Raw genomic sequence first — 23,209 nt, 5'->3', positions numbered from 1 at the left:
TACATGGCAAATACACAATTAGAAAAAAACAACAACAACAACAAACACATTCTAAAGGCAGTAAGAAAGTACATAGCTTGAAACTATTATTGGGATCAGTATGGGATATCATAATTTTTAGAGTTACTAAACTAATTATTCTATTAGATAATTTAAAAAATAATAATAATTTATAATAATAATTTACTACTTACCTATCTATAAATTTATTTTCTTATTATAGTAAATTCTGCTTCATTAATGACTTTCTGGGAACTCACCAATCTAACAGGGTAATAGGGTCATACTGAAACATATACTTTATTGCTGGTATATGTGACCAACCTTCTTTTCACAAGAACTTCAAGACAACCAAAGTGACGAATCTTGATAGTAACTTCATTTGTTTTTAAAAGGTTAGTTTCTACTGCTTTGCTTATTGAGATGAAAATCTACAAGCTCATTGAAGGGATGGTTAGCAGCAGTTCCTTCTCCATGCACAAGGTGGCAAAGCAGCATTACCTTCAGCACTGTGTGCTCTTAGACTTGTTCCACTAAGATGAAATCTAAAAAAACAAGCTGTATTTTGTTTCCTTTTGTCTACTAAGTGGCCTTTTCCTCCAGCTATGAGTCACAGTAAAAATGCATATAGCATTACAAAAAAAAATAAAAAAATCAGATAGGTCATGAACAGAACACAGGAACATTTAACCCATTAAATAAATAACAGACGCCAAGTATTGTGATTCATTCAGGATTTTGTGAACTCCACATATTAAGTATTTTCAGAAGCATTTTCTTTGCACCATAGAAAAGCACAACATCAGGACAGAGGATGACTGAACCATCACAAACCATCAACTCTGGTTCTAATGAGTTTCCAATGTGCTGCCTAAGAAGTCAGATGCATCAGATGAATACATCATATCAGACTAATAAGAGAAGCAGTTTGGTACTCTTCCTATCAGTACAATGAACAGAAAGATTGTATGCAAGAAGGCTTCAACCACTTCACTCTTGAAGATGCAATATCATACTGTTTATTATTTGGCATGGTCCCACCTTAGCAGGCCACATGGGATGGATCCTAGCACTGCGGCATCCTCTCCTCTCTTCCAGCTCCTCCTCAGTTCATACTGAGACACCAGGGACAATGCTAGTGATGATGGCATTAATGAAAAACTTGGTGTCAATAATACCAAACTAAGCACATTCAGAAATATGCCTTCAGCTTCACCCTTTGCATCCACGGAGAGGTGGCAGCACCACAGTTTTGAGCTTCAGGTGCCTGAAAAGAAACATGTTCTACTGCTGGGGAAGTAAACGCTGTCTGAGAAGTCACCCACTCTCTCCTCATGGAAAAGGCAGTAGTCTAGACAAAAGCATCCTGTCAGACAGACCTGGCCCACAGATGGATCTTGATGTCAAGCATTGTTATAAATAACACTTCATTGCAATTACAGGGTTTCCAAATCCCTCTTAAAGATGGATGAGAAACACAAATCTTTGCTGTGACAAATGCTTATTCCAGATTCTTTGTGTGGTCAAAGGTGATAAACATGATTCTACTGTATTTTGCAAAAACATCCTGTAATTTTTATCTCAGTTCCTACAAACATTTGAAATTGATCAAGTGTGCTATCAGCTACAACCAGCAATGGCCATCGTCTCTGATACCGATTTGCCATTTCTTCAGAAAGAATGGTACTTACTACTCATGTAAAAGATAGAAGTAGACTTTCAAAGTTAACATTGAAACATAAAAATACAATCCTAAATGAGAGACTGTTAGCATTTCTCAGCAAATCTCAATTGCAAGCTGCAGTGGAGCTCGGGTGTTAAAATACATTTTACTAAAACTTTTCTAGCTGTCATTTTTTTGCAATCAATAAAATTCAAAAAGCCAGAAATAAAATTGCAAAAGCGTATGAATTCTATAAAATCAATTCTTCACAGTTTAACTGACAGCTGCTCCAAGGAAATCCCACCCAGCCCAGCAGCTTTGTTTTGGTGGAACAGTGCTGTATCTCCATGGCAATGTCTGAAACTGGCATACATTGACCACAGTATCTAACACTAAGAGCCAGTAGCCACTGCCAGCTCATGACCCAAGACAACAATCCTGAAATGGACATCAAGGTTCATCACCAAGCAGAACGACCATCTTTAGTCTGGGAACTTCTTATTAAATGGCATTGGGCACTATGTACCTCTTTTTTTTTTTTTTTTTAAGATTACTTCTGAGATCTTTCTCTCAAGCTAAGGCCTTTTTTAGTTTTTCTCTCCAATAAGTATTACTGAAAAGCTTATAGGTAAAAGGATCATTGTGGCTTCTATGGTTACGGCCAAAGATCATTTTTACTCCCTGATCTGAAGTGTTTTAGGTAACAGCTTACATATGTACTGAGATAAAGTTGGTAAAAAATCCAACATCTGAATTCAAAGCTAAATAGACTAGAACTAACAAACAAGTTTTGGTAAAGTGGGCTACTAACCAATACATCAGTTCCCCAAAGAGTGTTATGTCTGGATTTAGAGATCCTCAGCTGAGAGACAGCATTTCTAAAAAACATACTTTAAAGTTCTACCTAGATTAATTTAATGTAATATGGTGATTTCTGTTTCATGTGGAATAGGCAGCTAGATAAGTAAAATAATTTCAAAACTTCTATAGAGTAGCATTTGAAATTTCAGAGGATGCACACTTTATTGCTTTCATGAGTAGCTAATCAAGGCATCCAGCAAATAACACTCACATGCTTTAAAAATTAAGACAAAAATCCTAATATCTGATAAATGCTTGGCTGCATTTGATTTTATTTAGTTACTTATTTTTAGGAAATGAAAAAAGAAATAGAGATATGCTGGAAATCTCTTTCATCAACAGTATTAAGCAGATCTTTCTATAGCTTAGGGAACACTTCTCTTTCACTTTGAGGTCATTCCCTACAGTCTTCCAACCTTTTTATTCATTCCTCCCTTTTGGTGACTCAATCCCAATGAAAAGAGAAGAACATGTGGAAAAGTAAATGTATCAAAGAAATCAAACCTACAAGCCATAGCAATGTTGACTAACAAAAACCAGGCGAATCTTTAAAGAAAAATGTTAGAAAACAGTTCTGTTTATATTCTTCAGACTAAACATTTTTCATCACTTCACTCCCAGTTCTCAAGTCTCTGTGACACTGTGAATTCACATAAAACCTTGCATATTGCAACTCAAGTTAAAGAATGTGGACAGGATTCACTGTTGCTGTACACCTTATGTAGTTCTGAGCAAAAAATTACACAGTAAATGACAACAGGCTGGGAAATCAAGAGGAAAAATGAGGGAGAGGAAGGAAGAGAAAAAGGAAACAAGCACTTTAACCTCCTCCCTTCCTACAACGAGATAGCTAATGTTTGTTTTCCTGTACTTATATTTGCCAGCTTGTGCACAATCATTTACCTGATTCTCTAGTTTCAGTTGTCGTAGTTTCATGCCTTCATCCTCAAAAATGCTGCGAAAGTGAAAGATAAAAACAATTATTACTAGAAAATAGTTTGCATTATAAGAACACGACATTCATAGACCGCAACATAACTGTCGAGATTTTTTTTTTTAAAAAGAAAAGCATAATTTCTATCCCACAGAAAAGCCAAGCCACCAGGCATTATAAAAGAAACATACTTCATGTTCTGTCACAAACAAGACCAGATTTAGTCACTTTAGTAAACTGTTCTGAAAACATTTTGTAAGCCAAAAGAAACTTCATTACTCATAGACAGATAACGAGCCACTGCTGAGGTGGGCTTTGAGACAAGACAATTCAGTATAGTCCTTTATCCTTCATAAAATACCCAATTCCAAACTAAATCAAAAAGTTGAGGCTTTGTCTTGGGTCAACCCTGTATTATTTACTTCTCCTACCAGACTTACTAGAACTACTGTTAACACCTGTAAATGTATGCAACACCTGAAATTAATTCCCACAGACAAAAGAAAAAGTAATTTCCCTACTTATTTTATAACCAATTTTCATAAGAACTTTGGGTTTTGTTTCTAAGTTGTGTTTCATATAGAAACTTTTCCTTTTGTAGGATAATGAATTATTACATAAACTGCAGTTTAGAGCAGTTAACCCTACAAAGAAAAAAAGTTAATTGACAAGCACATATTCTGCCTACCACAGTTGTGTGCTTTCCTCCTACACAGCTTTGACGAAGATGTCTCTTGAAGTGAGACAACTTTAATACTGCAGGAAAAAGTCACTTACTACAAGAAACAGATAGGCATTATGTATTTTTTATGGTATGCAGAAAAGTAGGACTAACCAACATTGAAATTTAAACAGGAAATTTTGTCTGGTCTAGGTACACAGAAATGACCAGTGATGTGAAGTCACAAGCTGGCAGACAGTGCTGAATGTAACTTCAAAAAGGAAAAATCAGAGAAAGAAATGGCATGTGTGTGTTTGCAAAAGTATGCAAAAAACGCATGTGTGTTTGTAAAAGTATGCAAAAAAAAAAAAAAGTATGCAAACATGAAGTATGGATGTGCATAGTGCTAACAAGTAGAAAAGCCTTAGTCTGCTTAACCCATAGAGAATCCACACTTGACTCAACTTCCAGGCAAGCGAGGAAGTTAAGTCAAATGAGGCTGAAGTCCTTACAGACAGACTACCCTGACCAACATTGGTCCTGTTCTGGAAGGCAGAAACGTGCAGAGAAAGAAGTTTTGTATGAGCACACCATAAACAACAGCTTATGTACCCTAAAGCTGATGCTTACTGCCCAACTAAAGGTATTTTACAAGAAGTTACCAATCCCACTGTTTTTTACTTTGCAGTTTTCCTGATTTCTAGATATTTTTTTTCTTTATGTATTTTACATACCATCACATAATGGCTCTAGGACCCTGGAAACACCTTGATTATAAAAACTGACCTTACTCCTCATTCAAGCCAGTAATAGCTAGCACCTTGAATTCAAATGCAATGTGGAGGGGCTGGAAAAATTGATGTCTTTCTTGAAGAGTGATGGAGAGCTACTGAGTGTCCCCACAGCAATATTTACAGTAATACACTCATCTCCATCTCAAAACAGCCACAATTTGAAAAGAAACAGAGACATATCTATTGAATGCAGAGAGATATATTAGTTGCCACATGAAACTACAACAAAAAATATGAAATGTTTTCTATTTAAAGCATATGTGATGGAAAAGGCCACTTTTGGCATAACCAGAAAAGATGCTTGAAGGAAAAAAACAAGAAAAATAAAATTAAAAATCTTTCTTTTTATATGCCAACTGTCTTAAAATATGGATGACATCAGTTAAATTCTGTAAAGAGTTTGTCATAAAGCAATCAATATAGTTCCCATCAATTTTTACTAATATGTGGACATATTCTTATATAAAATTAGAAACAGATACGAAGTTGTACTGCATTGATACAAATGACTGTCTGTATTTTTATTGCTTTTCCTAACAGAAAATAAGCCCATAGCAATTTGAGTCTCTTCTTCAGAAAAACAAGCAGCACTACTTATAAAAACAAGGTTCTAAGTTTTCATTTTTACCTGTATAACAATAAAACACTGGAATACTCTTGCACATGAGACTTGCGGACATCCTCAATTAATATTATTTACTTTGTATTTTTAATTTATTTTCTACCCACATTGGAATAAAGTTATGTAACTTCAAAGACAGGTCTGAAGACTATTGGAAGAGGAAGGACCATGATGCAGACTACATAACCCCTCACCGTTGGCCACTTAATTGAGACTCTAAAGGGGTTTAAATACATAAAGATTTTAACAGGTCACAAAACTTTAGAAAACAAAAGACAAGAGAGCGTTCTTTTTTACTATTTACTATTAAACACAGACTTAAATCACCTTATAGCAGGCAACAAAATGAGCAGCCTTCAATCTTCTCCATTAAAAAACGTAAGGATTTACATAAGGATCAAAATAAAATAAAATAAAATAATAAAAACAAAACAAAACAAAAACAAGAGCACTGGGATACTATAAATAGTAGCTAAAATTGTTACACAATTATTTACTCCTGCAACATTCCCTCCAGCACTTAGTCATCAGAAAAGTATAACACAGTAACCAAGCAAAAGAACTTTCTTTCCCCACCTCCATTCCAACTTTTTTTCTAACCACCACAGTGAAATTGGTGTTGTTACAAACCTTGCCAGAAAAGGCTGTGCAAGGGTTCACTCCACAGCTCATCACTAAGGAATGCAAGCAGTGTGCTAACACAGCTGCAGGCTTCAAACGGGAAGCCTTCCCATGGACATGCCCACACAAAACCACTGCGCTTTTCGCTACGCTCTGTTCTGTTTGACTGATTTACGTGCAGTGAGTGGAATTCAATATCCAGTAGGAACAGGAAAAATAACCAGCATTTCCATAGCTACAACAACATAGTTAAAAAAATATATAAATAATTAAATAAATAAAAAATCACCCATTTACCTTTGACAAATAAGAACTGAAAATATTGAAGTAGCCTGTCATAATCTTCCTCTTTCCAACCACTGGGACAGAGAAGACTATACAACACCCTGCCCACTGATCCCTTTGCTAAATTCTGGGCTCCTCACAACATCCCCAAGAAGGATATTGAGTGGCTTGAGTACGTGCAGAGCAGAGCAACAAAGCTGGTAAAGGAACTAGAAAACAAGAGTTATGAGGAGCTAATGAAGGAACTGGACTTGGTTAGCCTGAAGAAGAGGAGGCTGAGGGGAGAGGTCACTGCTCTCTACAACTACCTGAAAGGAGGCTGCAGCAGGGAGGATGTTGGTCTCTTTTTTTCAGGTGACAAGTGGTAGGACATGAAGAAGCAGTCTCAAGCTGTGCCAGGGGAAGTTTAGACTGGATATCAGGAGAATTTCTTCATGAAGAGGGTGGGCAAGCATTGGCACAGGCTGCCTAAGGAAGTGGTGGAATCCCCATCCTTGGAGGTACGGAGATGTGTGGGTGCGTCACGAAAACGCGCAGTTTAGTGATGGGACTTGGAAGGTCAAGTTGATGGTTGGACTTGATTATCTTGAAGGCCTTTTCCAATTTAAATGATTCTACGATTTGAATTTAGCAGAATCCTCTAGCTCTCCTACTAAAGCCTCATGACGGATAATCCTGTAAGTGCAACACTAAAGCTAAACAAATTCAGACTCCAAATGAAACATATTTAACATTGTGACTAATTCACCATTGTCCTCATAGAGGCATGGATTTCAGGAGAAAACAACAGCCTTTAATCAAGCCTGAATATTATTATGTTAAAACCTGTTCTCATGAAGTAAGGGTACAGTCTACCTCAGATTTCAAGCATGGCTATCCCAGATGGGAGACCTACGCCTTCTTCGTTCAAGTTATAGCAATGGACCAATTAAGATTCCTTTATGTAATAACTGTTGAAGCTTTAAGAGGCAAATGAAAGGCTGTCTTTATTATGGACTGGTTTTCAAGGAACTGGCTTGTTGCACCTGTAAGCAAGAGGCAGCAAGCAGGGGAAGTGAGAAGACCTATAGGAAATACAGACTGTAGAAAGAATTCTCTACGTGATACAGAATTCACCGGAAAGACATGTTTGAAATACATCAGGCAAAGGAAAAGTCTCAAGTTGGTTTTTCCTGTATGCAAAAAAGTAGGGTCATTCCTCATGTCAGAAGTCCACTGAACAAATACCCTACACAGCTTCTTCTCCTAAATAAGCAACATCGTAAGGTTTTCCAGACAGATCAGCCCATCCTGTAATTCAAGTACTTACAGGTTTGATAAATAATTAAAAGAGGAGGGTTCTCTAACCTCTTTAAGCACGTCAGACTAGCTGACAGAAACAGACCCCACCAAAGCCTTAAAAGAAACTCTGACATGAGAGAAAGATAGATGGTTTGCTGTGCTTTTGGACTGTTTCCATTGCTTTATTTCATTTACAGGAACTCCAAGGTATAATAAAATTGCACCATTTTCCTCCACAAAGCTCCCAAACGTACCAATATTTTATGTTCCGTTTCTCACTCTAGAGAGCTCCTTATATCAGGGCTCTAACAAGGCTAACATAACTCCTTTTTTCTTTGCAGGACAGTTTATTAATGTGGTAGCACGGATTACATCTCTGAACAATAGTCCTAGAATTAAGAATTGGAGAATGTGAAGAATATGGCTTGTGGCTCATATCTTCGTCCGCTGTGTTTTATCTTTAGCTGTAGAAGTGCAAGTAAAATGAAATTTGATTAAGAAATACAGAGTCTGGTGGTACGAAAGGGTTTTCACGCTTTAACTCTCCAAAGAGCTTTCCTAAATATTGTTCTCATGTTCCCCTCACTACAGCTATAAAGAAAAACAAATGGTGCAGAAAATAACAAATTTGAAGCAGGATTCTAATACTTAAAAAAAAAAAAAAGTTCCATATAGAAGTTTCAGTGCTGTCTCTGGAAAGTGGCTGAGGAACAGAATTAATCTGTAATGCACCTTCCAATCCACAAAAGTGAGGAATCCAATTTGCTTTCCTTGCAACTGACACAATTTTATATTGTTCACCTCTGGGAAAATGTGTAACAGCACCCACTGGAGTGAGGACTATCAAGCTGTTCTGCCTTCCCGAAGGTAGAGGAGTTTTCTTTGGTAGACACAGGATATTCTTTGCTTCATAATTAAGTGAACTACCAGAGAGACTCCTGAGGCAAAACAGGATCTGCTGTGAATCAGCCATGAAATGCCACTCCCATTTCTAAATGGTACAGATCACATTACATCAACACCTCAATTATAAGTTATTTTCAAGCAGTTGGTATTTCAATAAAAGGGAAAGTTTTACCTTCTGTTTTTGTGTTGGTTTTAAAATAAGAATCCTTTCTTCAGGAAAACAGTTTTATCTGTGATTCTTCCCCAAAGAAACAAGTACAGATTTCTAATGCCAATATCGTGCTGTTTAAAAAAACATTTCACAAAATTTGTTTGGATAGTTTTTCACCTACTGAACATAACACAGGAAGAATGATACGGGACCAGTTATCACATAATTTTGGAAGCAATCCTGAATGAACGGATACATTACAGCGAATAAAGATTCTCTTAGAAAAGCACGAGCAGTAAGTATCTTAACTTAAAACTACTGAAGAACATCCTAAAGAAACTCAATGGCAAATTATTCCTTTACAACTTCTACTCTACCTACATCTGAGTTAAAAAAATGGAACTACAGTGTGGAATTATTAGGTGCTTTGAAGTGACATGTACCAGGAATGTACCAAAACAAAACAACCAACAACAAAAATCACTAAGGCTGGCACTCTGAAGAATATATATATATATATATGTTCTTCATACACACACAGACGTTTTGCTAGTACTGTGGCAAAACAGATGCTCCAACAACTCGGTGCAATAGAAATACCAAGCTGAAGAAAAGAATTACAGAAAAAATAATCCAAGATACATGTGCTACAGAAAAAAACCCTTTTGTTACAAAACATGAACAGATTAACTTCTGTTGTCAAAAGCCAAGAGAACATTCAATTTGATACAAACCTATTCTTGTAACATCATGTTCTCCATACTTAAATAATACAGGCAATGATACCATTAAATACAAAATGACTTAATAAGAGAAGTGTAGCTGAAAGTAAGAGGCTGTTCAACTTAAAACAGCTGAAAAAGAATACATTAGACTTAGCCTAAAGGAGTTCCTTTGGAAATTCATCTGTTTTGATGTGACTGCTCACATGCCAGATGTAACTGCTGCAGTCTACTACTGACTGAGTGCAGCTACTTAATGCAAAAAAAAAAAAAAAAAAAAAAAAGTATTTGTCAGTATAGTGGAGACAAACTTCTGTTTCTTAATCGAATCATAGAACAACTTGGGTGGGAAGAGACCTTAAAGATTATCTACATTCACCCCCCCCCCCGGCATAGGCAGGGATGTCACCCACTAAATCAGGTTGGCCAAGGCCCCACCCAGCCTGGCCTTGAACACCTCCAGGGATGGGGCATCTACAGCTTCTCTGGGCAACCTGTTCCAGTGCCTCACCACCCTCTGAGTGAAGAATTTCCTCCTAACCTCTAATCTAAATCTCCCCTCTTTTAGTTTAAGACCATTCACCCTTGTTCTATCATTATCTGCCCATGCAAAGAGTACTTCTCTATCTTTTTTTGTAAGACCCCTTTAAATACTGAAAAGCTGCAATGCGGTCACCCCAGAGCCTTCTCTTCTCCAGGCCAAATAGCCCCAGCTCTCTCAGCCTTTCTTCACAGGAGAGGTGCTCCAGCCCTCTGACCAACTTTGTGGCTTTCCTCTTGACCTGCTCTAACAGGTCCACATCCTTCTTGTGCTGGGGGCCCCACACCTGGTACTCCAGGTGGGGCCTCACAAGGGCAGAGCAGAGGGGGACAATCACCTCCCTCAGCCTGCTGGCTACTCCTCTGTTGATGCAGCCCAGGATGCAGTTGACCTGCTAGGCTGCAAGCACACACTGCTGGCTCATGTCAAGCTTTCCATCCACGAGAACCCCCAAGTCCTTCTCTGCAGGGCTGCTCTCAATGAGTTCTTCTCCCAGTCTGTCCTCTTGTCTGGGATTGCCCAGACCTTGGTGCAGCACCGTGCATTTTAATTTGTTGAACCTCATTAGGTTCACGTGGACCCACTTTTCAAGCTTGTCCAGGTAGAACACATTCCAGTGATTTTGTAAGATAAAATTAAATGACATAGGCAAGGTGAAATAGCCATTCAGAAGCATCACCCCTATTTTCAGCCTCAAAAGGGTATCTGTGGAAGCACAAAGCTCAAGAATAAAATTATGATCTTATAAATGCAATGGAATATTCTCTGCACTATTTCATATCCACAAAAACACATCTTGAAACAGGAAAAACTAACATTGCAGGAGATGGTAGTATAAACTAAACAGGAATGTGATAATAAAGCAACATCAAAAAATAAGGGGTCTGTAGGAGAAAAACAGAATTATGGTGAAACAAAGAATAAAGCATGTTATCTCATCCCTTTATCAGAAATAGCTGATATTGTCTTGCTTGGTACCAAGTTGACCATGAGCCAGCAATGCAATGTACCCTCACCACTAAGGTGGCTAACAGTACTGAGGGCTGCATTTTCAGCTAACAGCAAGTTGGGCAGGAGCGTTGATCTGCTTGAGGGCAGGAAGGCTCTGCAGAGAGATCTGAATAGGCTACATCAATATGCCACATCCAATTGTATGGGCACTCAACAAGGCTAAACACTGGGAGCTGCACTCTGGTCCACAATGTGAGAATTAAAGCAGTGTTTCTGCAGTAGAAAATTCCACTAACCTTGCAAGTTCAGAAGTAATTGCACAGGCACAACAGTGTGTGTGGGGGATACGTTAAGCAGATAAGGGAGAAACAAGCATCAGGTAGTAGGGGATATAAGGCTATTATACACTTTTGTTGTGTGTGCTTGCAGGATGTCCACCATTGCAATCATGAATAAACATGTTACTTCACTGAGATCCTCGCCTGAGCCTGTGTTATTGGCTGCAGATTGCTTCTCACAATGACAATCGTATGCTGCAGTATATGCTCGGGGAAGAGTGGCTGGAAATCTGCCCAGCAAAAAGGACCTGGGGGTATTAGTCAACTGCTGGCTGAACATAAGCCAGCAGTGTGCTCAGGTGGCCAACAAGGCCAATGGCATACTGGCCTCTATCAGAAATAGTGTGGCCAGCAGAGCTAGGGAATGGATTGTCCCGCTGTACATGGCACTGGTGAGACCATATGTTGAGTATTGTGTTCATTTTTGGGCCCCTCACTACAAGATAGATATTGACTGGCTGGAACACATTCAAAGAGCAATGAAACTGGTGAAAGGACTGGAAGGCATATGAGAAGCAACTGAGGGAATCGGGTTTGTTTAGTCTGGAGAAAAGGAGGCTGAGGGGAGACCTCATGGCTCTCTACAACTATCTGAAAGGAGGATGCAGTGAGGTGGGCATCAGTCACTCTTCTCACATGGCAGGCGATAAGATGTAAGGCAATGGCCTCAAGTTGTACCAGGGGAGGTTGAGGTTGGTTATCAGGAAGAATTTGTTCATGGAAAAGGTGGTTAGGCATTGTAACAGGCAGCCCATTGAGGCAGTGGAGCTGCCATCCCTGGAGGTATGTAAGAGAGATGTGGACGTGGTGGTTAGGGACATGGTTTATTGGTGGACTTGTAGCACCTGGTGGATGGTTGGACTTGATGATCTTATGAGTCTTTTCCAACCTAAATAATGCAATGATTAGGAAGAGCACTGCCAGCATGTCAAGGGAGGTGGCCCTTCCTCTCTGCTCAGTACTGGTAAAGCCATAATATTAAGTACTATGTACAGTTCTGGGCTCCTCAGGAAAAGACAGACATGGACACACTGGAGCAAGTCCAACAAATGGCCACCAAGGTTATTAAAGGACCAGAACATCTCTTATATGAAGTGAGTCTGAGAGAGCCAGGACAGTTCAGCAAGGACCTTCTCAAGGTATATAAGTACCTGATGGGAGGGCATAAAGGAGATGGAGCAAGTAGTGCCTACTGAAAAGACATGAGGCAACAGTCATGATTTAAAACACATGAAATTCCATCTGAACACAAGAAAACATTTCTTTTTACTGTGAGGTTAATCAAACACTGGAAGAGGTTGCTCAGCAGAGTTGCAGAGTTTCCTTCTGTGGAGATACTCTAAACCTGACTTGACACCATCCCGTGCAACCTGTTCTAGTTCACCTTATTTGAGCAGTGGGGTTGGATGAGATGATCTCCTTCTAACTTCCATGATTCCCTGATTCTATCTGTTTGGATTCTGGAGATCACAAGATACACGGAAATAGTTTAGAGTCTAGGTCTTAGAGAATGAGTTAGGTGGTAATAAATAATTCAGGCTGTTACAGGAAAATGCAACAGAAACACTAGCACCACAAAATGGTTAAACTATGAGCTTAGAACTATTTTGACTAACGTATTGTTTTGTATTTCATACATCATTCAAAACTGCCTCATCAGGTACCAAAGATTAGCTCCTGCTACTTGGAACAAGGGGAATGGAACAATGAAAAAGCAGCACCCTCTGAACAGATGCTAGAAAGTCTTCTAACTGGGTTAAAAAGAAGAGTGCAAACAAAAGCCAGTGTTGTTCTCTGTTAGACTATGGTGGGAAAACAGAAGATGGATTCATGTTTCCTTAGCAAGTCTTACATAACTGATTACAGTATACCTGAATTGAAAGCATACCTATCCTTTTTCTGGAAGGAAGACCAAGAGAAGATGGAAATCCACATAGGCCACTATTACAACCATTGGGGATGCTGGGAAGGAGGTACAGAGGAAGACAACAATAAGAATGTGCACATTCACTTATGTTCAGGTGCGTAGCCAAATGGGGTTTAAAACAGGGCTTTTATTAAAATATTTGTAAGAGGAGGGGGACAATGAACCTCCAGCCAGGCATATTCCTTCAAGAGTTCATAGCTGGTGACTCACAGGGATCCTGGCATTGACTCGGAAGATACAAATTTGTAACGTGAGTAAGGATCTTTCAGCTCTTAACCACTGATTCAATTGCAGAATGCTATACTTCCAAAAATCATGTGTATTCAGGTTAATTTAATGAAACTGAACTTTCTTCTATGAAGCAGAAACTGCCATAAGCAGAACACCAGCTTGTATTTAATGTACTTTCAACTACATACTCCAAATCCTCAGGGATATTTCACGTATACACATTGGCAAGATCCACAGGGCTTTAGATTCCTATAGTCTTCAATTTGTGAATTATTAAACCTTGCCTGTCACTTCTGTTGGCATTGTACTCCATTGCAACACAAATCCATTTAAATGCAAAGCAATTGCTACTCTCCCCTGGCAACAAAGTCTGCAGTTAAACAGCACACAGGGTGCATAACCCAGACTAGAGAGCAAAACACAAAGTTCCCTGAAAATAAATTTACTGCATGTCATGCCAAAAATTGTTTTATTGTCTGACAAACCAAAAAATCAGGGAAAAAAAAAAAAATTTCTAAATTAATAGTACAGAATGGTATGTGGAGTTTTAGTTCCAGTCCAGTTCTTATAAGTTTTAATGAGGAAGCTATTAAGAAGATTGAAACAGTAAAATTTAATTTCCATCCCAAACTAGATGACTCAGCAATATACTACATTTAGAATCTTGGGTTTTGTGTGTTGGGTTTTTTGTTGTTGTTTGTTTTATTTTTGTTTTTTTGTTTTGGCCTGTAATTTCACATAAGAATTTTAGATTGGAAAGGAGTGCAGAAGTAAGTGATCACTGACTTCTCTAACAGTAAGAGGCTGTTAGAATTTTAACAGCAGATGTTTTAAACACTAGGACTAAGGGTAAATGTTCTTGTAGTAGTCTAAAACACTAGCTCTAGGCATATCAGCAAATCTCCTTACAAGAGCAGTCATTCCATAACCCAATTACAATACATTTAACAGCTTTATTGTGGAGATTACCCAGCTGTATCCCACTGACAAAACAAGACTGGAACTATGCTAGTGCAAGACAATTTGCAGAAACAGTTTTCACACAACATGAAGGCACAATTACCTTGAAATCTGGGCACTTGCCCCTCCTACAAATGTCATATTGACATTGGATAAAAAAAAAAAAAAAAAAGCAAAAGCAGGAGAAAAGAAAAATAACCTTTGCCTCTATAAAAATGGGCCATCAGTAACCTAAAGCATAAGGAATGGAAGAAGAACTTAGCTGAAGAGACAATTCAAATGAACAGCATCTTTAAGACTTTTATTGTTCTAACAATTGCAGTTACCAAGTGCGAACATTTCAAGTTGTGTCTGGAAATTTTAGTGACAAGAACAGTTTTGCTACTTTTTCTCTCTTGCCACTGCTGCCTGCATCACAGGAAGTGGACTGATTCCCTCTTTATTCACATTGACAAGAGCCGCAACAACCTGTAGCCACAAAGGTATTCTCTTCTTTCTAAAATGCATTCCTAGGAGTACATCTCAACTGCACTTAAAAAATATTTACAAATTTATACCATTTTAGACAGATTTCTTGGTAATGCTCCGATTTTAAAGGGATTGGACAAACAAGATATTAAGCCAATTTTCTTTTATCTAAGGATAAGATTTGTGAAATTGTAATCCCTGGGACTTACAAAACAGTTCTTGTTAATTCCAAGGAGGTCACCAGCACCCAAATAAAAATACCCAAGGGCTAACAGAGATGTTAATAGGATTTTAAAAGGAAACCTGGACTTTTCTGTCCTGTCTGGATTACAAGTATAGCTAAAATCATTCGCAAGTAACTTTTATTTTTTTTTCTCCCCAAACTTACAATTCAGGTACATCTATGCAAAATAATCAAGCCCAGCAGTCTTCCAAGACTCCCAACAACCTTAATTATGCTACAGTTTTTCAAATATGGAAAGGCCTTTTGGCTGGAAATCACTTCTGAATATTTTTCAGTCCACGGGCTCATAATCTTTGGAAATTTAGCTTACTGACAATAGGCCCTTTTTCTTCATTAACTTTTGAAGACATTCTGGAGTAACTTGGGATTCTGAAACTGAAAGCCACTAACTCATGTGTGTCTAGTCACCAGGAAAGCATCCAAAGTATGGGAAGTGTTGTGGTTTTACCCAGCTGGACAGCTGATTTCCACCATAACCATTCTCACTTCCCCTCCTCCTCAGAAGAGGGGGAGTGGGAGGAAGAAGAGGGAAGAAGATGGAGAAAGGATGAGAAAAATACAACGCAAGGGGTCAAGGGATGAAATAAGGATAGGGAGATCACTCAACAATTGTTGTCATGGGAAAAAAGAAAAAAAAAAAAAATGGCATAGGGAGATTAATATAATCTATTACCTATTACCAACAGGATAGACCAATGAGAAACTAAAAGCAAACTAAAAGCACCTTTCCCCCATCCACTCTCTTCTATGTCCCCCCTTCCCCCCCCAAGTGGCACAGGGGAATGGGACAATGGGGGCTGCAGTCAGTCCCTAACGCTTCGTCTCTGCCGCTCCTTCACAGTCACTCCCTGCCCCTGCTCCCCATGGGGTCCCTCCCACAGGATGCCATCCTTCCTGAACTGAGCCTGCGTGGGCTGCCCACAGGCAGCAGCTCTCCAAGCACTGCTCCCACATGGCTCTGTCCCACGGGGTCCATCCCCAGGAGCAAACTGCTCCAGCACGGGTCCCCCATGGGTGGGCGGCAGCTCCCCCCAGACCCCCTGCTCCTGCGTGGGCTCCTCTCCACGGGCTGCAGCTCCGGCCCGGGGCCTGCTCCTGCGGGGGCTCTCCATGGGCCGCAGCCTCCTCCAGGTCACAGCCACCTGCTCCACCGGGGGCTCCTCCACCCATGGGGGGGGGCTTTAGCGTGGAGATCTGCTCCATGTGGGACCCATGGGCTGCAGGGGGACAGCCTGCTCCACCAGGGGCCTCTCCACAGCCCGCAGGGGAACTGCTGCTCTGGAGCATCTCCTCCACCTCCTGCACTGGCTTTGGGGTCTGCAGGGCTGCTTCTCACTCCTCTCTCCCAGCTGCTGTTGTATAGCAGTTTTTTTCCCTTCCTTAAATTTGGTCTCACAGAGGTGCAACCAGTGTGTTTCTTTGGCTCACTCTGGCCAGCAGCAGGTCCCTTTGGAGCCAGCTGAAACCGGCTTTTACATGGACCAACTTCTGGACTTTTCCACAGAGACTCCATCTGCAGCCCCTCACTACCAAAACCTTACCATGTAAACCCAATACAGGAGGGACCATTGTAGTTGATGTCCATTTTTGTAATCTCTGTAGAGTCAGTCAAGATTTCAATGTCCTGAAAATAATGTTCTTCATGTGTGACATCTCCAAGTCAGAAGCTGAATCCCATTTGGGAGGAAGCATGTGGGAAGCTTAAAACATTGCTGTTTACTATATAATTATTGTATGAAATGGTAAAGTTCATTAGTCTCCGAGACTGTCAAGCACGTACTACCATAAGACTCAAATTGCCTTCTCAATATTTTAAACACAGTGAATTTAGTTAATTTATCTGAATGTGTTAACCTTACCCAACATTTTTAATTTCAGACTTTCCCAAATGAAAAAGAATGCTGTAGCACTAATCAAAACAATGAAATAGCTCCATCAATATTACCATATTCTAAAGCATTAAGATAGCTTTGTCATGCCTAGCTGAAAGTCAAAGTTTAAAGTTGGTTATTAGCAATAATGTACCACATTCATTTTTCTTTACAAAAAGACTGGACAAGTAACAAATTCATCAAATCAGAGAATATCTTGAGTTGGAAGGGACCCACAAGGATCACAGAATCCCAGTCCTGGTTCCACACAGGACCACCCTAAAATGAAACCACATCTGAATGTGTTGTCCAAACACTTCTTGAACTCTTATCAGGCTTGGTGCTGTGACCACTTCCCTGGGAAGCCTGTTCCAGTGCCCGACAACCAGTTGGTGAAGAACCTTTTCCCAGTATCCACCCGGAACCTCATCTGTCACAGGTTCACGCCATTTGCTTGGTCCCAGAATGGAGCCCTGTAGAACCCCACTAGTGAGCGGCCACCAGCCTGATGTAACCCCATTTACTCTAACTCTTTGGAACCAACCCATCAACCAGTTGTTCACCACTCATATTATGTATTTACCTAGCTGTAAGACAGACATTTTGCCCAGAAGGATACTGGGAGAAACTTTACTGAAATCCAAAAACATAAACTGGTTTCTGTTGGTCAACTAGGTGAGTGACCTTGTCATAAAAGGAAATTAAGTTCATTAAGCAGAACCTTCCCCTCATGTTGGCTGTGACCAATGACTGTATTGTCTTTCAGGTGTTTTTCAGTGACTCTCAGAAAAATCTTCACTATAATTTTACGAGGGATTGAAATGAGATTGACAGATCTGTAGTTACCAGGGTCTTCTTTCTGTTCCAGTTTTCAAAAAGGGCAAATGTTTGTTAGCTTCCAGTCACGTGGGACCTCTCCAGTTTGCTTTGCCAAACAAGAGCTGTAATTACTAAATTAGTCATTTACAGATAACTTTACCATTCTCTTCTTAGGAAAAGATCCTTCCTAAAAATACAGTTGTGGGGGTTTTGTTTGTTTGTCTTCCTGCAATTTGTTATAGTGTTCCTGAATATTCCAAGTCAAAACCCTAAAAATAATAGGCCTTAAATATCTACTTAGACTATGTACGTTTATTTAGGTTCATGTATTCTAGTATTCTTACCTTAATCAATGGAGACCGATAAAGAAAATAGATTATTTCTTTAATAATCTGGGGCTGAGAGGGATGAACTTGCACTAATGTAAGGCTGCTTCTGTGGGGCACCCATAGACGCATGCAAAATAAGTTTCTTAGTAGAAATAAATTGTGCTACTGCAACTTATCAGAAGAGCAGTGTTGTTCTCTGTGGCTTCAATTCTGTAAAATTTTAAAAGTCTAATATCTATGCAAGAAAATTTATTGGCATAAAAGAATAAAAAGAAAAAAAAGTTCTAGAATCGGTATACAAACCTCAATCTTAGAAGATTTCTTCTTTCCGCTGACTTTAATGTTTCACAGCACATTTGATGGACCCACGAGATTAGCGGACCCCTTCTCACTCTATTGCCTCATTCCACCCTCCTCAACTAAAAATTACAACCCCAAATAAACACCTCCTCTCTCCTTCATCAGCCGCCCGTATCCCCACATTTACCCTCAAGTGTTTTTTTTTTTTTTTTTTTTTTTTTTGCTATTCAGACGCCACAGGCGTAATCCCCATGCAAAGCCCCATCCCCTCGCCCCTCGCCCTGGCACGGGCACAGCCACGGCCCCGCAGCGCCCGGCCGTGCCATAGCAGGGAGGCGGCGCAGGGCAGGGCTGCTGCTGCCGCCCGCGCTCCGACCCCTCGGGCTCCTCGCCCCGCCGGCCCCGCTCTCTCCCTCCCTCACTCACCCCGCGCCGGCCGTGCCGCGGCCCCCGGCGCTCTCCATGCCCGGCCCCGCCGTTGCCATGGCCCCGCCTCGCGGCGCAGCGTGGCGGCGGAACCCGCTGCCGCCCCCCCGCCCCGCCCCGCTCGGGGCCGCGCATGCCCGACACCGGAGCCGCCTGAGGGCGGAGCGCGGTGGGAACTACCGGGGCTGCCTCCCGCACAGCCCCGCGTCCCTCCGCACCATGATGTCAGCGCTGCTCAGCCTGCCCCGCTCCCGCAGGTACTGCAGGACGCGGGGCCGCTGCCGCCAGGTGACGCGGAGCCCGTACTGCTCCTGCGGGGTGTCCGCGACCAGCACCGCCGCCGCCTCCCCGGGCGGTGACAGGGCGCTGCTGCACCTCCCGCCCCGTACAGGAGGCTGTGGGGTCCCGATGTCCGGTGGGCTGAAGGCTGCTGGCTCCACAGGCCGGGGAGCGGGCGCTGGTGGTGTTTCCTCACCGCTCTGGGAACTGGCCGCCTGGATGTTGTTGTGTGGGACCCTGCCGTGAGGGTGCTGTGCCTGCCTCCCTGCGTGGTTCAGCGCATCTGGGGAGCAGGCTGCGCATCCGTCCGAACTCTCAAAAGTTAAAGGAGGGAATTTGCAGGCTGCGGGTCTTTGACAAGCTCCCCTCGCGCAAGGCAACCCGTGGTTGGCATCCTGCTTCTGCGCTTTACAAGCACCACGATGCTTCTTCTGAAATGCTTTCAAGACCAACGACTTGGTTGTCTCAAATTGTGCGCACACCTGAAGGTCAAGACATAAGAAAATAAAAAGAATTTTCTCCAAAGGAACAACAACCTCATTCTACTTCCCCACCCATCCCATCTGTCTTCAGTGCATTGATTAAATGCATAGGATGGTCTGCAGCAAAGCAAAACAGTCATTAACCTTGCTGGTAAGCATGAGACACCTCTGAACTTCAAAGTTATGTTCTGACACTTCCCTCTAAAGAAAGTGGGTAGGAAGTGAACTTACTCTGATAACTTACAAAAGAACACAAGATTTCTGATTTAAAGAAAAATCTAAATCACCTAACTGGCATCTACACCTTTAACACCTGCAGATTTAAAATAGTTCAGGCCTGGATCCTGTGTCCTTCTGTGTCATAAATTCAATGAACCACATCCTCAGTGTTCCTGAACAGGCAGAGGTTCGATACAAAGTGATTTAAACAATACCAACTTCATTTCATCACCTTAGATTACGCTAATTAAGCCTTCACAATATTTCCCCAAAACACCTTTGCCTCAAACACATAGTTAACCTCTATATTCTAGAAGAGCAGATCACTGGAACTGCCAATCCTCAAATCAGCTGTCCATAGAAGATGGTCAAAGTTAACGATCTGTATTTCCTTGAAAGACTCGGGACTCTTACTCAAGACCTGAAAATCCTTCTGTTACAGTAGTCTTTATCTTCCTGGGTCTCAAAAAAAAAAGTCAGGTTCAGTTTCTCACTATTTATTTTTCCCTAGAGCATGCCAAACTGGCTTCCAGTTATGACAACCACAGACCCCTTTTAGCACTCTCACGTTACTACATAGTCCCTCAAAAACTAAGTTCAAGTCACTACAGGTAGTGATTGTTGTATATCTGAACTGCTGGAATGCAAAGCCATTGTGCAGGAAAACAGAGTAATGATTCCCTAATAACTGCATCCCAGCACACACTTAGAAGAACGAACCACGCTGACTTTGAGGGTATGACTTCCTTGCTTCAGAGAAACGTCAGGTAGACTTTACCTGGTATTAAAGACTTAACACCAAGATGAGCAGAAACTCAGCTGCCACTGAAACAGCTGACATCCATCTGCAGAAGAATCTGCAGGAAGTTACAAACGTACCAGGATTTTTGAAATGGAATACTGTTTAGAAACAAATAATAATGTAGACATTTTCATCTCTTCCAAACAGAAAACATAGTTCTTCACAGTAGTTATTGCACACAGCATTGCAGACACCATAGAGCTAACACACCGATATAAAAAGTAAAAAAATCGAACAAGTTCTACTTCAAGGTTAAAGCATAACAAAAATAACTCTGTGTCTCCAGGGTTAAAGGAATGTTTCTTGTACAGTTGAAACAACACTTTTTGAGCCTGCTTTGTAAAGAATGCAGAATATCCTGAGTTGGAAGGGACCCACAAGGATCATCAAGTCCAACTCCTGGGTCCCCAAAGGATCACCCAAAAAATCAGGCCATATGTCTGAGAGCGCTACCTAAATGCTTCTTGAACTCCATCATACTTGGTGCCGTGACCACTTCCCTGGGGAGCCTATTCCAGTGCCTGATGACCCTCTTTGTGAAGAACCTTTTGCTGGTAGCCAGCCTGAACTGCCTCATCACAACTTTATGCCATTTCCTCGGGTCCTATTGCTGGTCACCAGAGAGAAGAGATCAGTGCCTGCCCTCCGCTCCCCCTTGTGAGGATGCTGTAGACCGTGACGAGGTCTCCCCTCAATCTTCTCTTCTCCTGACTGAAGAAACCAAGTGTCTTTAGCTGCTCCATATACATCTTGTCCTCTAGACCCTTCACCATCTTTGTAGCTCTCAAAGCACAGAGACTCAAGCAGAAATAACACTTAAACAAAGCTCCCCTAGGAGATAACTATTGTTGGAACAGCGTGTGTATAGAGACACATAGATATATAGGAACACACATATATAGGAACAGCCTGTCTTTGCAGCAGCCATTTACTTAAAAAAAAATAAATAAATAAATCTTGGCATTACATAATATACAGACTATCTCAGGACACCGCAACAGTCCCTAGAATATTCTTTCAGACTAGAAAGAAGCCCATCAGAAGAACAATAAGGAGAGAAACTATTCAAAACACACAGAATGGAAAATAAGGCAGGTTAAAACAAGTTATTTTGAAGTGAAGACCTCTGGTCCCTAAAATTAGTAGTGTCAGATTTAAACAAGACACCTAGTATTTTAACGTGTAACATTTAGATTTCAGCAATTTCAAGCAGCAAGGCAATAAATAAAAATCCGCCAAAGAATATTTCTTATGTATAGGGTTTTCCAGTTGCCATAGAAAGCATTTTCCTCATGAGAAATAGTTTTTCAGAAGACAAACAGGAATAGTAATCAGTATACACTGCGCAGTGTTATGCCTTCAAATACCCAAAATCTTGTAGTTTGTTTGTAATTAGAATGTGAAGCAACTCACATGTGCTTATTTAGGCTTTAGGCATTTATAATCAACTCAGGTCCATGCTACTAATTTTGCATATCCAGGACAGACAGCTTTCTTTTGAGTCTTGTGACTTGTGGGAGAAACTCTAAGACTGTTGCTGTGGGACACAGAGGAAAGGATAACTTATACCAACCCAGGCAGCAGAGGTATTCTTGTCTATAGGTTTTGTAGGAACATGTCTTGGATTCTCAGCCAAAGGTTGTGGAGTTTCACAGCAATGGATGGGTCCCTCCCATGGTTCCTCAAGGAATACCAGTTCTGTTTTCCTGGCATTGCAGGTACGTTTCTTCTTCGGAGGCATCAAAAGATATGGTAAAGCCACTTAGAAACCTCATGACGCTTGCTAGAACCAACTGGAGAAAGACGAAAGCACTCTGAGAAGATGCTAAAGCGCTCTCAAATCTGTAGAAGACAAATAAACGCATTTGAAGACAAGCTTGTTTGGAAACCTCGAGTATAAATTTTAAGAGAAATAAAACACACACCAGTATTGTGTATACCTCACCAATAGCTTTTAAGCCTTCTGTCAAATTCCAGGCAAACTTAGCAAATGCACCACAGAACAGATAGTTAAAATGTTCCGAAGCTTCACAAAAGGAGATAGCCAAATAGGTTGGGGCAGACAAACAAAATAAAAACGTTGTAGCTGCAGAAAGGGTTCTGAAGCAGCACTTTGAGCAAGACGTGATGTTATAAGAAAGACCAGTTTCCTGCAAAAACACGTATTTTAAATACACAACCCAGACAAACTTGCATAGGCACGCTCATAGAAATATTTTAGAAGCATATTTTATGAATACTTAGAAGCAATATTTTTGAAAGGCACCCACACGCGGTAAGACCTGACTGAAACACTGAAACAGGGAACCACCTAGGCTCAGAAGCAGCTCGGTCACTGACAATTCTCAGTTTCTGGCCGCCCGTCAGCGCCCTCCCGCCACACGGCGCTGCCGCTGCCTAACGGCCCCCAGGCTCCTCAGCCGCCCCCCCGGGCCCGGCGCCGCTCCCCTGAGGCGAGCGAACTGCGCCGGCGGCGGCCGCGCTCCGGATGCGGATCCCGGCCGGGCCCCGCCTACCGCCG

At 41.1% G+C, this 23,209-nt stretch overlaps 2 protein-coding genes across 11 annotated transcripts in view; both read right to left on the bottom strand.

Annotated features, from left to right (window-relative positions):
- TULP3 (TUB like protein 3) overlaps nt 1-19,018 on the bottom strand; it is a 34,883-nt gene extending 15,865 nt beyond the window's left edge. For 2 of the 6 annotated variants that reach the window (XR_011811839.1, XM_027449845.3), the window contains exons 1-2: nt 18,907-19,018; nt 3,428-3,479 (exon numbers count right to left, since the gene is read on the bottom strand). Coding sequence is in view for 5 of the 6 variants with exons in the window: in XM_027449845.3 (XP_027305646.3) it covers nt 3,428-3,479; nt 18,907-18,965 (111 nt within the window). In the remaining variant the exon portion in view is untranslated. The other 4 variants (XM_005011655.6, XM_072043050.1, XM_013092155.5 and 1 more) reach the window with 4 other exon arrangements.
- A 64-nt stretch (nt 19,019-19,082) lies between these two features.
- On the bottom strand, nt 19,083-23,169 carry RHNO1 (RAD9-HUS1-RAD1 interacting nuclear orphan 1). Of its 5 annotated transcripts, none has more exons than XM_027449850.3 (3): nt 22,959-23,169; nt 22,262-22,530; nt 19,083-19,667 (listed from the first exon to the last, which is right to left on the bottom strand). In XM_027449850.3, exons 2-3 carry the CDS (start codon nt 22,427-22,429, stop codon nt 19,083-19,085), a joined length of 753 nt encoding a protein of 250 aa, XP_027305651.3. In that variant the 5' UTR covers nt 22,430-22,530; nt 22,959-23,169. The 5 variants fall into 5 exon arrangements, with proteins under 5 accessions (XP_027305651.3, XP_027305652.3, XP_027305649.3 ...); XM_027449851.3 differs by having other exon boundaries at nt 22,262-22,481; XM_027449848.3 differs by having other exon boundaries at nt 22,262-22,481; nt 23,000-23,169.
- Nucleotides 23,170-23,209: the final 40 nt, after the last annotated feature.

Source organism: Anas platyrhynchos, chromosome 1, assembly GCF_047663525.1.
Source record: "Anas platyrhynchos isolate ZD024472 breed Pekin duck chromosome 1, IASCAAS_PekinDuck_T2T, whole genome shotgun sequence".
Classification (NCBI taxonomy): Eukaryota; Metazoa; Chordata; class Aves; order Anseriformes; family Anatidae; genus Anas; species Anas platyrhynchos.
This window is presented reverse-complemented; position numbering and strand designations above follow the sequence as displayed.

Excerpts from the sequence above, each read along its gene's own strand:
- RHNO1 (XM_027449850.3), bottom strand. The coding sequence starts at position 22,429 with ATGCCTCCGAAGAAGAAACGTACCTGCAATGCCAGGAAAACAGAACTG. Across the intron at positions 19,668-22,261 it reads AGAATACCTCTGCTGCCTGG|GTGTGCGCACAATTTGAGAC; the intron begins GTTGGTATAAGT and ends CTTGACCTTCAG.